This window comes from Trifolium pratense, linkage group LG1, assembly GCF_020283565.1.
Source record: "Trifolium pratense cultivar HEN17-A07 linkage group LG1, ARS_RC_1.1, whole genome shotgun sequence".
Classification (NCBI taxonomy): domain Eukaryota; kingdom Viridiplantae; phylum Streptophyta; class Magnoliopsida; order Fabales; family Fabaceae; genus Trifolium; species Trifolium pratense.
The window spans coordinates 48,942,416-48,959,765 of record NC_060059.1 but is presented as its reverse complement, the minus strand read 5'-3'; the positions used below and the strand labels follow the sequence as shown (position 1 = coordinate 48,959,765).

General features: G+C 34.4%; 1 protein-coding gene across 2 annotated transcripts; it reads left to right on the top strand.

Moving 5' to 3' along the window:
* Window positions 1–2,864: 2,864 nt before the first annotated feature.
* LOC123904241 (DNA glycosylase/AP lyase ROS1-like) lies at window positions 2,865–13,601 on the top strand. 2 transcript variants are annotated; one of them, XM_045953934.1, is made up of 20 exons: window positions 2,865–3,403; window positions 3,726–4,149; window positions 4,918–7,836; window positions 7,924–8,262; window positions 8,357–8,447; window positions 8,538–9,711; window positions 9,803–9,882; window positions 10,060–10,144; window positions 10,214–10,305; window positions 10,386–10,454; window positions 10,598–10,634; window positions 10,717–10,799; window positions 11,015–11,485; window positions 11,637–11,673; window positions 11,748–11,805; window positions 11,950–12,092; window positions 12,178–12,243; window positions 12,341–12,455; window positions 12,543–12,581; window positions 13,014–13,601. In XM_045953934.1, exons 2-20 carry the CDS (start codon window positions 3,735–3,737, stop codon window positions 13,352–13,354), a joined length of 6,654 nt encoding a protein of 2,217 aa, XP_045809890.1. In that variant the 5' UTR covers window positions 2,865–3,403; window positions 3,726–3,734; the 3' UTR covers window positions 13,355–13,601. The 2 variants fall into 2 exon arrangements, with proteins under 2 accessions (XP_045809890.1, XP_045809884.1); XM_045953928.1 differs by having other exon boundaries at window positions 2,886–3,403; window positions 3,557–4,149.
* Window positions 13,602–17,350: the final 3,749 nt, after the last annotated feature.

Below are 17,350 nucleotides of genomic sequence, written 5' to 3'. Positions count from 1 at the left end.
TAGATCCAAATTAAAAGGTTGCAGTTTTTATCAGTTTGACAATTTTTGGTCCGAATCTGTTAGAAATAATATAAAACCATTGATGTAGCTCTATCCTAACAGCTTCAATATCTGTGGGTCTAACTCATCCTTATAAAACCGGCTTGTAAGGTGGGGATTGTCTTTAGTATATAAACACGTAGTCAGGCCATCTTTCAACCGATGTGAGACTCTTAACAGAATATAACCGATGGTCAGTCCTAATGTTTATACACTCACACATAAAAAGAAAAAGTAGTGAATATATATATATATATATATATATATATATATATATATATATATATATATATATATATATATATATATATATATATATATATATATATATATATATATATATATATAGAGTCAGGATCCGTTGACACCAACTAGTTTGACACCAAATGTTACACCTCTCAATAACGTTTTAACCGATATAAATTTTATAAAATCCACCGTTGGATTGAAAGTTTACATCATATAGATCATTTGTGCAAAATTTCAAATAAATCCAAAATCATTTGATATGTTATTGAGATACATCAAAATTAACGGTTTTTGTATTTTTTTAAATGCCGTTAATATTTATGTGTCTCAATAGCATATCAAATGATTTTGGATTTGTCTGAAATTTTACACAAATGATCTATATGATGTAAACTTTCAATCCAACGGTGGATTTTATAAAATTTATATCGGTTAAAACGTTATTGAGAGGTGTAACATTTGGTGTCAAACTAGTTGGTGTCAACGGATCCTGACTCATATATATATATATATATATATATATATATATATATATATATATATATATATATATATTTTTGACAAAAGTAGTGAAAATATAATTAAATAACATATATTTTTTAATAATTAAATGATATATAAGGGATTCATACTAAGGCAAGCATTATAGTATATGATGTCAAACTAAAATGCTAAACAATGTCTCCAAGATACTAGTTAAGCTTATTAATAAAAAATTATGTCTTGGATTTTGTGCACTCAATACCTTAAGGAAAATGTTAACTTGTGCCCTTAAGGCACATGTTAAGAAAGCAAAAATAGGTAGTAATAGGTATCACCATTGTAGCAAAACACAAATGAGTACCTATAAGTACAAGTTCTACGATAAGAAGTGATACTTATATAATTTTTGTGGGACCCATTTATAATGATGTAGAGTTATTGGAGATATATTTAGTATGATTCATTTAGAACTTTTTAAGTGGTGCTCGATTGAAAGGATTAAGTACTTATTATGTACTATTATTAAAAAAAATTAGTAAATGAATGATGTGTACACGTGAGACTCAGTTAAATACTTAAAAATGAGTAGCTCCGTTGTAGATGCTAAGGAACTAAAAAAATGTATCATTAAGCATTTTGACTACACAAGTTTAAAGATTATTATTGTACTTTTAGTATCATTAACTAGTGTATGTGGGACACTATTTATCATTTTCCATATATATATATATATATATATATATATATATATATATATATATATATATATATATATATATATATATATATATATATATATATATATATATATTACTCTTTGTTAAGAATCTTATTCTTTTGTATCTTCTTTGTCACCGTACACAAAATTATTGAAGAGGATAAAATATTATGTTGTCTTCTATCTGACAATGTTAATGTTATATATTTTTTTTTTAATAGATAGACGAAATAGTAAATTATTGAAAATTTACACACATAAAATGGAGTATCAGATTTTGAATCTCGATCATGACGTCCTATCTATTAATTTTGTCATTTTATCGGTTAAGTTAAGATTTGTGAGCATCATAATTACTAACATACAGTTTGAAGATTCTTCTAATTTTTATTAGGGAATAAAAGTGTTCCCGTGTTTTTTTTTTGTTTGGACTAAAAATTGTTTTAAGGTTAACTTGAGTTCCATAATTTTTGTGAGAGACTAAAATATGGTTTGACTCTTAATTTTGAGGAATTTTTTAAAACGAAAAAAGTTAGATGTTTTTTGGTATGTGCTTTTCGAACTGTTTTTCACTTAAAATACATTTTTGTGTGGTTATAACAAACTTTAAAGAAATTCTGAATTTGAGAAAATGCATACATGAATATGTTAAGTGAAGTACGACACATAAAACACATAAGAAAGTGAACATCAAGACTTTGTTTACTTTGTAAAAACATTTTATATTTTATTTTTAAAAATATATGTTAATTTTAACTTACTAACTTCAAAAATATACTCGTATTTTGAAGTGAAATAATGTGATAAAGAGAAGATGTAATACTAGATGTATTTATGAAAATAATAAAAAACAACTATTTTAACATTTTTAATATTTCTAAAAAAAATACACATAATTATTTACTTTAATTTTTTTTGATAAAATTAAATTCTCAATAATCTTAAAAAGTAAACTTTCTTCTATATAAATTAAAAACCATTGAAAGTAAGTAACGAGTTCATACGTAAGATTAGTAAAAGAAAATTCATATGTAAGAAAAAATTTAATATATTTAATTCATAATAAGATTTAGATACATAATACATTTTATAAATTTAAAAAGTAAAATTTTTCTTATAATAAAATTTGGAGAGAATATTAATTCAACTACTTAAAATAAAATAAAAATATTTTCACAAAATAAACGAACTTAAACTTTATCCTTCTTAAAATTTTGTATGCTCTGGCTGACTTTCACTAAATAGAAGTGGAAGCAGTTAAGAAACTTCTCTTTCCTTTCATTAAAATATTAAAAGAGTTATGGATAAAAGTGTAAACTTACACTTTTTAAATATCTGACAACAATAATTGTTTCGCTGACGGTGCATTAAAATTAAATTCTGCATGCATGCACGTACAAACTAACTAAACTGTCAAAACAAAATTATTCTTCATTAACGATACGATTTTTTCTGCAACTTCCTCAACTCCTCCTGATAAATATATGAAAGAGAGAATAATTATATACAACACATAATACACAAGTTTGATCTCTTCCACCTAATCTATAAAATGAATTAACCTAATTGTGAAAGTATAGAATTTTGTGTTCTTCTTTCTCTCTTATCCTGATCTCATGCGGTGGGTGAACTAACAGTGTTAGTATGTTATCAGATCTCCAGCATTGACTCTGTAACTAACTAACCCTTCCCATGAATTTCTCCTATTTTCTGTTTTCTTTGGCCGCATGGTAAAATATTTCTAACCAGAAATAAGCGGAGTTTTCAAGGGAACATCAGAATCAGCTTTAGTTTACCTGTTTTTGATTTTTTTTTTTTTTTTTTTTTAATTAATTAGAATAAATTCATCAAAATCTTATCAGCAATTACTGAGTCAAGTTACAAGCTTTATCTGTCACCAGTTACGTTGCAAAGGTAATTAATTAATCTAATTACATACTAACATCACTTAATTACTCTAGTTACATGCATATCTGATTCTCTTCAATTTATCATTTCTTCATTCATTTTCATTTCATCCATTTCCCAATTTTTATATTTTTTTATTTTTTATTTTTTCTCTGTTAGGTTCATGATTCATAATGCACCTGACAAAGATTTATCAAAGTTTTGATCTTTATCGGAAAATTGAGCTCAATCCAGTGTTCTGAGAAAGACCCAGTTGTCAATTTCATTTATTTTATTTTATTTTAAAAAAAAAAAACTAAATTTTTTGAGGTCAATTGTGAAAATGGAGGTTGAAGAAATGAAGAGAAAGGAGCCGCAAGCAGAGATTCCATGGATCCCTACAACCCCTGTTAAGCCGGTTGTACCAAAATCAGCTCCGATCTGTACTCCAGTGGAAGGAAACAGCCAAATCTACCATCAAGCTAATGGAGCATTTGCATGTTCTGAATTCCCACATGGAACAGAGAAAAACAGAGAATCCCATGATGGGTCAGTACCTGCGGCTACAATTACAGACATTGCAGGTGAAAATGGCAAAATCTGTGACAAGACAGCTTCTGATAATGTTTCATGTTGGAGTGGTTTAGGTTCTGCCGAATTTGTGTTTCGGACAGAGGTAGCTTCGTCGAGTGCAACACGAATAGGAGACAATAATGGATTGAATGATCTAGTTGTTCCTTCAGTTGTCTCTGAGAATTCAAGAGATCCTCATGGTAAGTGTGTGCTTCAACTATTTTTAATTCTTGTAGCTATCTTTAATTTGGTTTTTTTTTTTTTGGTACAATTCAAGTTTTGGCTATCTTTAATTTAATTTTGTGTTGTATGGAACACAATGAGTATTAGCAATAATTTACAAAATTAAAGACGGTAGAAAGAAATTTTGAAGATGTAATACTTATATGATAAGGGGCAAAACATTAAGGATAAAATCAATAGTCAATTACATGCTAATGAAGCACAAACACTAACCGGTCGACACGGATAATAATTGGACTAATTAAATGTGATCACATGCGTCCGTGTCTGTCGTGTCAGCAGACACGTCACTGTCGTGTCGGCAGTACGTGTCAGACGCCGAACATGTCTTCAATCAAAAGTGTCGGTTCTACACAGATTAAATATGATGTTGTATTAGTAATTTCTATTCGGCTCCCGGTCAAAATAGCATGTCTTAGGCTTACTATTGTTTTTCCATTATCATTCCTTTTGTACATAAATGAAGACATATGTATTCAATTTTGAATTTCTAAGCTTTTATGGGAAGAACTAGTTTTCCACTTAACAAATTTATTTACATATTAGATTACATTTTCTCCTAAAAATTGTAAATATGAAATCATACAACCTTTTTGCTCCACATGCACAACCTCCAGTTCACCATTTTCTTGTCGATAAGTTTTGTCTTTAAATCCCTTTTAATATTGTATATGAATTTGGGGTTGTATTGCTCTTACTCATTCTTATTTGAACTTTTGACGCAGAAACATCTGACATTGCTTGTTGTAGCAAGAGAACTTCCCAGGATGATCCTGCCAAAAAGCTTGACAAGGATGGAACCCCACCGGACAAAGAACTTTGTGACCCTGCTGTAGAATTTGCTGCTGTTTCTTCAGCGTTGATGGAGAATCACAACCCAGATGAAGGAAGCAGCCTCTGTACAGGCCTAAATAAAACACCAGAAAAAAAGCCAAGGAGAAAAAAGCATCGTCCCAAGGTCATTAGAGAAGGAAAACCCAAAAGAACTCCGAAGCCAGCTACCCCAAAGCCTGCTCCATCAAAAGAAAACACAACTGGCAAGAGGAAGTATGTCAGAAGAAAAGAATTGAAAAAAACTTCTACTCCAGCAGAAGTGACAGGAGAAATCGCTGAAGAAACGCCTGAAGCTGCCAAAATGTCATGTCAAAGATCCTTAAATTTTGACACAGGAACAAAAGACGAGAGCTCTGCAGGCAGAGAAAATATAACTGCACTTCTAGGAAAAGAAAATGGTGTAGCCGCACAAGAAACCAATTTCGGCCTTATTTGTGATTTAAACACTTCAGTTAATGTTAAGCATGCATCAAACAGTTCCATGTCATTACCAGAAGAGACACATGAGACAAAGCCAAAAGAAAACCCAACTGGCAAGAGGAAATATATAAGAAGGAAATTGAACAAGACTTCGGCTCCTCCAGCAGAAGTTACAGGTGAATTGACTACAGAAAAGATGCCCGAATTGGCCAAACCGCCCTGTAAAAGTTGCACAAATTTTGACAAAGGAGGAATGGAAGAGAGTTCTGCAGTCAAAGAAACTGCAACTGCACATCTGAGCGAAGAAAATGTAGTCACCGAGGGAACAAATCCAGATCTTGCATATGATGTAAAAACTCCTATGAAGCAGGCATCAGACAGTAATGTGTCTTTAACAGAAGATACGCAAACCATAAATAAATCGTCAAGAAGAAAAAAGCTAAAAGAAGGCCCAATTACCAAAAGGCAGTATGAGAGAAGGTCAAAATTGAACAAGTCTTCCACTCCTACTACAGAAGTATCCGGAGACTTGCCTGGAAAAACGATGCCAGAATCTGCCAAAACTTCTTGTCAGAAGTCCTTAAATTTTGACAGAGGAGCAAGAGATGAAGGTTCTGCCGACAAAGAAAATGCAACTGTGCATCCATGCAAAGAAACTGGTGCAGCAATTCAGGAAATTGAGGTAGGCTTTGGCTATGATATGGAGAGTTTCATGAAGCAGGCAGGAGAAAATAATTACCTGTCATTCTGTAATGATAAACAAACCCCAACTGTGCGTCCATGCGAAGAAACTGGTGCAGTAGTGCAGGAAATTGATGTATGCCTTGACTATGATATGGAGACTTTCATGAAGCCAGCAGCAGAAAATAACTACATGTCATTTTGTAATAATGAACAAACCACAAGTACATCTCCTTCAAAAACCAATCCCCCAGGGGAAAAGCCAAAACAAAACCTGACTGGAAATAAATATCAGAGAAGAAAACGATTGAACAAGTCGCCTACTTGTCAAACAGAAATGACAGGAGAAGATACTGGAGCAATGATGCCAGAATCTAAAGCAACGCCGATGAAAAGGTTCTCAGATGTTGACATGGGAGTGAAAGATGAAAGTTCTGCACGCAAAGAAATTGTAAATGTGCAAATGGGCGATTTGGTAGAGGAAACGCCTGTAAGCCTTGCCTACAATCAAGATACTTGGATCAAGCAGGCATTAAATAGTTACATGTCTGGAGACGCACAAGCCCCAAGTACAGATCCTTCAAAAGATAATCCTCCTGGAGAAAAGCCAGAAGAAAACCCAAATGGCAAGAGGAAGTGTGTGAAAAAGAAGAGATCGAAGAGGACTTCTCCAAGAGAAATGACAGATGAATTAACTGAACCAATTATGTCTGAACCTACCGTAATATCGTGTAGAATGTCCATAAACTTTGACAATGGAGGAAGAGATGAAAGTAATATGTGCAATGAAAGCCTCGCCAGCGATCAAAACACCTTGGTGAAAGAGATGTCAAATAGTCACATGTCATTATCTGAAAACACACAAGCTCCAAGTGCATGCCTTCCAAAAAGCAATCCTCCTGGGGCGAAGCGGAATCCCAGCAACAAAAACAAAAGAAAAGGCCTCCCAACGGCTGAGGATGGAAACATCAGTAACGGTCAAGTTTCAACAATAGAGTCACAGATGGTTGGTTGCGAGAGAGAGCATTCTGGAACCACTGAACTGGCAGATAACAACAACATGAATCTGATTGGGGCACACTATAATGGACTGCACTCATACCAGTCAAAGTTTCCGCTTCAATTTCCAAATATCCAGAAGAAAAAGAGAACTGAAAAGGAGAAAACTAACACTTGTATTACATCTTCTGTGATTGCCGAAAATGGAGTACCACTAATGTTCTCTCCCCAATATGCGCAAGTGCATCCTTATGCATCAAACTACAATTCCTGGATGTATGGTTCTGGATATAATACAGCTGTAATTCCCATGATAAATGAATGTACAGAAAATTATATTCATAATACTCAAACATTTGACGAGTTCAGATTATCTTTGAGAAGGGTGACTGAAAGATCTCAATTTGAAGCTCAAACTTCTGATTACAATTCTCATTATAATTCTCTAATGAGAATTAGAAGCTGTGTTGAACCAGATTATACTGCAAAACAACTGGAATTTTCAGACCGGCAAACAATTAGAGATGCAGAAAGACCACAAACATGCATTGATGTCTTAGTTGAGGATATGCCTGTATCATGTGCAAAAAAGAAGCAAAATAAAAAGAGAAGTGTTATTTCCAGTTCAGCACATCCTAACACAGATGAGATGCAACAGTGCCATAATTTTGCATTGGTAAATCACAACCTGGCGCAAGGAAAGTCATCAGGTATTTCCACTAAACACTTGATTTTTGTGTTGATAGCATAATATATATTTCAAAGGACAAGTTATACAACGTAGTTTTGCACTGCAGATACTGCTCGTAGACGGAAAAAAGCTCGTGATGTTGAAGCATTAACAGCGCAATTTAGACGGCTAAACATAAACACAGGAGAGAAGGACCTTGTCTTATATAAGCAGAATGCACTTGTTCCCTTTCAGGGCTCATTTGATCCGATCAAAAAACAGCGTCCACGACCTAAAGTTGACCTTGATGAGGAGACTGATAGAGTGTGGAAGCTTTTGCTGTTAGATATAAACCATGAAGGGGTTGATGGAACAGATGAAGACAAGGCCAAATGGTGGGAAGAAGAACGTAATGTGTTCCGTGGACGAGCGGAATCATTTATAGCCCGGATGCATCTTGTACAAGGTATCAGTGCAAGAATACCTTTGATCCAAGTTTATTCCATTGCATTCATTGCCTTTTGTCACACATTTCATATAATTTAAAACATAATTAACAGGTGACAGACGATTTTCTCGATGGAAAGGATCAGTTGTGGATTCAGTGGTAGGAGTTTTCCTCACTCAAAATGTATCAGACCATCTTTCCAGGTATAAAATCTATTGAGTATAATTTATTTATTTTGCCTAACTTTGAATTCAACAACATGCCACTGCAACAACTTTTTTCTCTGTTGACAGTTCTGCATTCATGGCCCTTGCTGCTCGATATCCCAAAAAGTCAGGCAGCACGAGCACAGCATATGACGGAGAAGGCACAAGCCTGGTGAATATAGTGGAACCAGAAGAGAACACAGAATGTGATGTAAAGTTATTGAATCAATCTGTTTGCAACCAGAGTTCTATGACAGTAGATATAGTTGAGCATTCTGGCAATGATTCCTGCAGAATTACGAGTAGCCCAATCAGCTTAACAGATGAATCAAACTGCAAACTAACAGAATCACCTCAAACAAATATTACAGAATGTCACAGTCCAATGGTTATGATTGAGGAAGGGGAAGAAAAATCACGTTATGGTGGTAGGAAAGAGCTTAATGACATAGTTTCATCCCAATCCTCTGTCATTTCATTTCAAATATCTGGAGATTTTTCAAATGATCAAAATCCTGAGAAGATTGGATCATGCTCAGATAGCAACTCAGAAATTGAAGATCTGTCAAGCACAGCAAAGTACAACGGTTGTGGTTCCTTCAGTAAGCTTCTAGAAATGGTAAGTTCAACCAAGTTTTATGAAGTTAACAGTCAAAGAAGCGAATCAACTGAGAACATGAGAAATGGAAATGCAATAGAAAGCTCTTTCCCACCCCACAACTCAGGAGCTCGTGAAGTTAACTGCCCTGATCCTTTCAAAACAGAAGCTTCGTCAAGTGGCATCTTAAAGAATAAAGACGGAAATGAGATGAATATGCCTAGTTTTCAAATAGCCGAGTCTGCAGGCTATGTTGCAGTTACTCATTCTCCAACTATTGCATCTCAAGTCCATCCTCAGGAACAGAGTAATCACATGCAGCAGCAAAGCTTTTTCAACATTTCTGGACAAACTCATGATCTGGTTCAGAAAGAAAGGAATTTAAATCTTGGTGACCACAAAGAAGTTGTGAGGAGTGAAACCAATGAGATAAGTTCTTCCCCAATAAAACCAAAGAGCAAAAGTCAAGTACAGGAGGAAAAGGACAATTTTGACTGGGATAGTTTACGAATAAAAGCACAAGCTAAGGCTGGGAAAAGAGAAAAGACAGAAGACACCATGGATTCTTTAGACTGGGAGGCCCTGAGATGTGCAGATGTTGGTGACATTGCTAATACCATCAAAGAACGGGGCATGAACAACAGGCTTGCCGAGCGGATTCAGGTAAAATCAAACTTCAATGAAGTACTATTTATCACTTTCTGGACAGAAAGAACTCATCGATCCAGCCCATTTTACATGATATACTTTGCAGAAATTCCTGAATAGAGTGGTTGAAGATCATGGAAGCATTGACCTCGAGTGGCTGAGAGACGTACCACCTGACCAAGCAAAGTAAGTTGAATGATTAATTAAGCTACTTAATTGAAGTACTATTTTTCAGAATGCAACTTTAGCATGTCTTGACGGTGTGGTCGGTTCTCAATCCACTGGAAACACAATCAACTTGACCTATTTCATGTAGTAAAATATACATATATGTGCATATTAAAATTTAATTCATACATACAGGGAATATTTGCTGAGCGTAAGAGGACTGGGATTGAAAAGTGTGGAGTGTGTGCGGCTTTTAACACTGCACCATCTTGCCTTCCCGGTAAGTTGAAAACAAAAGTGCAATTGCAGGAATACGGAATAAATCTAATAAATTATTGCCATATAACAGGTAGACACAAACGTTGGACGTATAGCAGTACGCTTGGGGTGGGTACCACTCCAGCCACTGCCAGAGTCACTGCAGTTGCATCTCCTAGAAATGTGAGTACTGCATAAATAAATTATACAAGGTGTTATTTACTTCGATTAGAAGAGCTAATATCATTGTCCATTGTTTGTAGGTACCCAGTGTTGGAGTCGATACAAAAGTATCTCTGGCCTCGATTGTGCAAGCTAGATCAAAAAACATTGTAAATACTTCTTTTGAATTTATATAGCAAAAGAATAGAAACAAGTACTTATATTTTATTTGTTTCTGTAAGTTTGGCAAGGCTAATATATATCTATTGATTATTACTTTTTATGTTTTATTTGCAATTGCGATATATTACAGATATGAGCTACATTACCAGATGATTACATTTGGAAAGGTAAATTGCATTTTCTTACGATAGATTGACCCAATTTAACTGAAACATATCATGATTTGAACATGAACTATGATGAATGCAGGTCTTCTGTACAAAAAGTAAACCAAATTGTAATGCATGCCCAATGAGAGCAGAATGTCGACACTTTGCCAGTGCATTTGCGAGGTATGCATATAATTATTAAAAATCTCAGAGCAGAAAAACTATGCAGCATCATTTAGAACTCCATTCTCATACGTTAGAATTCTAGAAGGCATTTAAGAAATGGATACTTAGGTGAAATCTGAAATTTTTCTCCGTACCGCACTAAAAAACCAACAATATGCATGTACGGCAAATTATGATATAAGATCAATAACAGAAGCTTTATTTGCTTGCAGTGCAAGGCTTGCCCTGCCTGGACCAGAGCAGAAGAATATAGTTAGTGTAGCTGGAAATATTGCGGCTGATGAGAACCCACCTGTAGTCATGAGTCAGTTGCCCTTGCCTCTTCCTGGGAACACAAATCAAGTGGAAGAAATTCCCCAAACAGAAGTGAGCGGACAACTGGCAAAATTTGAAGTAAATATCTGCCAACCTATCATTGAAGAGCCGGCAAGTCCAGAACCAGAATGTCCTCAAGTTGAACTAAGTGATATAGAGGATTCCTTCTATGATGACAAGTGTGAAATTCCGACCATTGAACTTAACATAGAGGAGTTCACTCTGAATTTACAAAACTATATGCAAAGAAACATGGAACTTCAAGAAGGTGAAATGTCAAAGGCTCTGGTTGCTTTGAATACACAAGCTGCATCCATTCCTGTGCCCAAGCTAAAGAATGTTAGCCGATTACGAACAGAGCATTGTGTGTAAGTAACATAACTTATTTCCAACTAAATGCCCTGCGAGTGCACAAATGCAATAACATGGAAATAATACATACATGAAGGTTACCATACTGTAGTAGTGAAAAAGTTTCTAACAACTTATGCTGATATATATTGTGTTCTTTTCATACAGTTATGAACTCCCGGATAATCATCCTCTTCTGGAAGGGGTTAGTTATTATTGCATTTGTAAATCTATTTTATCTTATATGTCCAACTTTTATTAACTATTTGTGCATTACAGTGGGAAACACGAGAACCTGATGATCCTGGCAAATATCTTCTTGCTATATGGACTCCAGGTAGACAAAAATAATGGTTTCATTACCCTGAGAAGTCATTTTTAGAACTATGCACCAAAATAAATTGGGAAATTTTAAAATATATGATTGTTTCAATTTTCTGGTATTTTCTAACTCGTTTTGCCAAATAAAATATAAAATTAGGAGAGACAGCAGATTCCACACAGGCGCCGGAATGCAAATGCAGCTTTCACGAAGAATGTGGACAGCTCTGCAACGAGAAGGAATGTTTCTCTTGCAACAGTTTCCGAGAAGCAAATTCACAGATAGTTAGAGGCACACTTCTGGTCTGAATGCGTATCAAATTAATGATTTTAACCACATGTTTATTAATTCTTATACATTACTAATTCTCGTAATAAATATGAACAGATACCATGTCGAACAGCTATGCGTGGGAGTTTTCCACTAAATGGCACCTATTTCCAGGTGAACGAGGTAAAATCGTGTGAAATCACATATTTCTAAATTTACATCCCTTTTATATTTGCATGTTTACAATTTAAGCACCACTAACATGTGTCAGTCGAAATAGGTATTTGCTGACCATGAGTCCAGCCTTAATCCTGTTAGTGTTCCCCGAAGTTGGATCTGGAACCTCGGTAGACGAACGGTATATTTTGGAACCTCCACAACGTCAATATTTAAAGGTAAGGAATGCATACCATGGTAATATATGATGGCATACTTTACTGTATGTCAAATGATGAAGCTGATTTACTTTTTTGGACAAACAGGTTTAACAACACAAGAAATTCAACAGGCCTTTTGGAGAGGTAAGATTTAATATTCAAAGAATATAATCCTGCATTGCTAATTGAATATCCCTCTTTAGCTTGTTTTTAATGGTGTCATTAACATCAGTTTGAATTTCTTTTGGCATGCTATTGGATTGAATACTAAAGAAACACATTTCTACAAATTAATTGATAGAAACATGATGCATGCCAATGCTACTATAATTTGCCTCCTCTCATCTATCGCTTAGGTTAATATCAGTACGAGTTACTTCTATGAAATACAACGCAAACTAGGTATAAGGGCTTGAAAGTTAACATTAATAAGGCATAGATGCTCTAAATAGCTCTTCTTTTATTTGCTTGAAAAATTAAAAAGCCATTTTTCGCTGATGAGAGGAAGCAATGTAATATCTGAATAGAGAAAGTAAATGTCCAGATAACCTAACAGATGCTGAAAATGCTTTACAGGATATATCTGTGTACGAGGATTTGAAAGGAAAACGCGGGCACCCCGCCCTTTGATGGCTCGACTGCACTTTCCAGCTAGCAAATTGGCCCAAGCCGCCAAAGAGAAGGCGAAGGAGTCAAGCCCGGCGAAGAACTCACAAGTACCTAAACCGAATCCTGAAATTACGGCAAAGAAATCACGAGGACCGAAACCAAACTCTGAAAGTACGACGAAGAAATCACAAGTACCGAAACCAAATGCTGATAGTCTGGCGGAGAAATCACCAGAACCGAAACCAGATTCTGAACAACCTGAACTGATTTTGAACAGTCACAGCCTTCAGGAGATAGGAACAGCATGAAAACTACACTAGTCTGTATTATTGTGTTGCCTGGTAGCATGTATGTATATGATAATGACAAAGTCATTATGCTTTTCTTTTATCATTCTATAGACCAATTAGGTTTTTTTTTTAATGTACTGTATCATCGGTAGCATCATGTCTATACAGCTCATTAAAGGTGTCTGGTGTCAGATACATATTGGTGTCCTGATGCTGATATGACACTGATACATGTTTACATTCAATTATTTTTTTTAAATCATCACCTGTGTCGATATGTCAGTGTCAATATCGTGTCTTGTAGTCCTTCATAACCATAGGCTCTAGGCCTCTTGTTTTCAATGATAATGATAATAAATTAATAATGATAATGTAATGCCAGATCAAAACGTACATGTTGGATATTTTCTTCCCCCAACTCTTGTGGTGATACGCTCTAGAATATTGAAGTATCTTGATTTGAATTTTCGAACCCAATTTTGCAAGCGTTGTGTGGAAATTTTTACTCTATTTATTGGCACTGAAAGTACGGACTTAAATTCACATACAAATGCGAGATTTAAGGTTCAAACCTAGACCAAGATGTCCGACATAGTAATATTGACTTTTTTCAGTCAAGATATGACTTGCAAATTTAATTAGAATTTGCATCAACACTGCTAAAAACAATGTCTTCTCTTAATTAACTTATATTATCCCAAATTTTGATTCTAATAACAACAAAAATATAGATCATTATGCGTTCATAATTTTCTAAGCTAGTGAAATTAGCAACAACAATGTCTCTAGTCAAATCTAAACTGAAAACCATCAAAATCATATAGAATTACGAATAAGTTGTATGCTAGAAATAGCTGTTTACAATTAAATGACTAATGAGCTTTCGGTCGGCTCCTAAGAATGAATTTTCGAAAGAACTTAAATTCAATTTCAGTAACTTATCGGACTTTACCGAACTCCAACTTCCACTCATTCCTATGAAAATAAAAGGATTAACGACAAAAGAAATACAAGCTTACTTATAAAAATGTGAACACAAATAAATAAAGACAATAATTAGAGTGTAGCAAGAAGACAGTTATATGAAATGAAAATTTGAAATAATCGCTATATGGAGTGGAGGTCTTCATAACTGTACCTTTCAAATTTGCTAGCATGGAAAGAAGAAGCTAAGCGATTCGAGTGAAAATTGAATAAGATTGAAATTCATGATGCTAGAAAAGAGAGATGAGAGGTTTCATGGTGAAATTGCCGCTCTATAGTGTTCACGGCTTGCCGCCAATTTCATATGATTTTCTTTTTCGGTACTTCTAAACTGACAAACTTTAGAGGTAGTATATTGGATTGAGATTTTACGAGACTATATTGACATAATTTTTTAAAAAATATTTTATTAAAATGTATTGACTTTTAAGAGTTTTTCTTACAAAGACATCGCAAAGAGTCGAGAGTAAAGTGAAGTTCGAAATGTTCGAAATGATGAAGAATAAAAAGTCTACAAGCTTAAGAAAGCTTTATATGGGTTTAAATAAGCACCTCGAGCTTGATATAACAAAATTGAAGCATACTTTGTTAAGGAAGGATTTGAAAGATGCAATTATGATCATACTCTTTTTGTCAAAACAGAAGGCAAAATATTTTTATTTGTAAGTTTGTATGTTGATGACTTGATCTTTATCGGGAACGATGCATGCATGTTTGAAAGCTTTAAGAAGTCAATGAAGATTGAGTTTGATATGACAAATTTAGGGAAGATAAAAAAAAATTGGTGTAGAGGTTTTGCGAAAGGGAATATACTTATGTCAAGAGAAATATGCTCATATATATCATAAATGTTAACATGTGCCCTTAATATAGATTTTTTTATTTTTGTTGGTTTTTCACCACCGGTATTCAGGTCACTGGACAGGGCCGTATTTGAGGGAGGTCGAAGAGGGCGACCGCCCTAGGTCCAGGAAAATAAGTCTAAAATTTGGGCCCCAAAATAATTTTTTTATGGGACTAATAGGCCCAACAAAAAATATATACGAAATTCTTAGTTTTGTCTGCCGCTTCTTATTCTCTCTCGGTGAACATATAATTGTATCAAGTATCAATTATGAATTTTGGTACAATGATATTTGATACGGTTGATAATTGATGAATTGGTACAAAGATATGTAAGTATCAATGATCAAATTCTCTATGCGTATGTATCTCTTACTCATATCAAGTATCAAATTCTCTGTCAAACCGTCCTCGCACTACTTTTTTATCACTACATGTATGCAAATTCTTTTCTTCTTGCAATCTCGCTGCATATCAACACACACCCATCATCTTCCTCTATTTTTCTCTTTACAAGTCTGCAACTCATCAGTCATCCCTAGTTTTCTCTTATATAACACATTGATGTAAACACAATTATTAGTGACTTTGCATGATTGCATTTAGAAATGGTGGTAGAAATTGTTTTGTAAGAGTATTTTGATATTAAATAAAAAGTTTAATGTTTTTTGAGAATTCAAATTTTTTATACTACAATTATTTTTTAAGAAAGCTGTAAACTAAACCACAAAGTTGTAGTTAGAAAGTAAAAGCTCTCTAATATTTGATAGAATTTCACTAAACTCAACAAAGATTTTTAAGCCTCTTTCAAACACAACAAATTGCAGTCATTGCATCGCACTACAGTGTAGTTGCTTCCCCTTCATGTAATTCACCACCGAATTGTCCCAACCTGAATATGTTGTCACAAATCTTCCATCCATGTCCCTAATGCATTAGCCTAAACTTGTGGTATAGGAGGTTTGATTAAAGCTTGCTTGCATTAACATTGCATTTAAGAACATCGTGTTAGAGAAATAGTTTCTATTGGGATTGAATTGAGATAGAAGAGTTTAGAGTAAAAGAGAAGTAATTGGCATTAATGAAAAATGGTTATGTACAATGCTTTTATACTAGCTTCACTAGCAAGTAACCATAGTTCTAACTAACTAACTATAGTAGAGTAGTTATTAACAAACTCTTAACTAACTTTACAAACAAGCTAACAAACTAACAAACTAACATTTGAATTACTAACTCAATACACCTCCTTAATTCAAATGTTCCAAACTCTTTACACCAAGCTTGTTCCTTAGTCCCATGAACCTGTCATGCTTCAATCCCTTTGTTAAGATATCAGCCTGTTGTTCATCAGTAGGGCAATGAGATAGCACAATCTTTCCCTTGTTGACTTGATCTCTGATGAAGTGAAATCTTGTTTCAATATGTTTGCTTCTTCCATGAGAGATGGGATTTCTGGCCAAGTTGATAGCTGACTTGTTATCTACTAGTAGCTGCATTGGTTCAGTCAGCTCAATTTTGATGTCTTTTAGCAGAGATTCAAGCCAAATGCCTTGACAAGCAGCAAAGGCACATGCTATGTATTCAGCCTCACAGGATGAGAGAGCAATGACTGGCTGTTTCTTAGAGCACCATGAGATTGAAGCATCTAAGAATTTGAAAATGTAACCTGTTGTGCTTCTTCTATCAACATGATCACCACACCAGTCAGAGTCTGAGAATCCTTCCAATCTATTCACTGCATTGCTGAGAGTATTTGGAAGTAATATGCCATAGTCCATTGTTCCTTTGACATATCTCATGATTTTCTTTACTGCTATCATGTGAGATTTCTTTGGAGAGTTTACAAATCTACTCACAGCTCCAACTGCAAAAGCTAGATCTGTTCTGCTATTGCATAAGTATCTGAGTGATCCAACCATCTGCTTATAGAGAGTTTCATTCACAGTTTCACCATTATCATCCAAATCCAATTTTGAATTTACTTCTATTGGTGTCACTGCAGGATTGCATTCAAGCATGTTGAATTTTAGCAGTAGTTCTTTCATATACTTCTTCTGATGCATCAAGATACCTTTACTAGTTGCTTCAAATTGCAATCCTAGGAAGTAGTTCAGTTTTCCCATATCTGTCATTTCAAACTCAGAGTGCATTAGTTCTTTGAATGTAGCTATGTCACTAGTATCA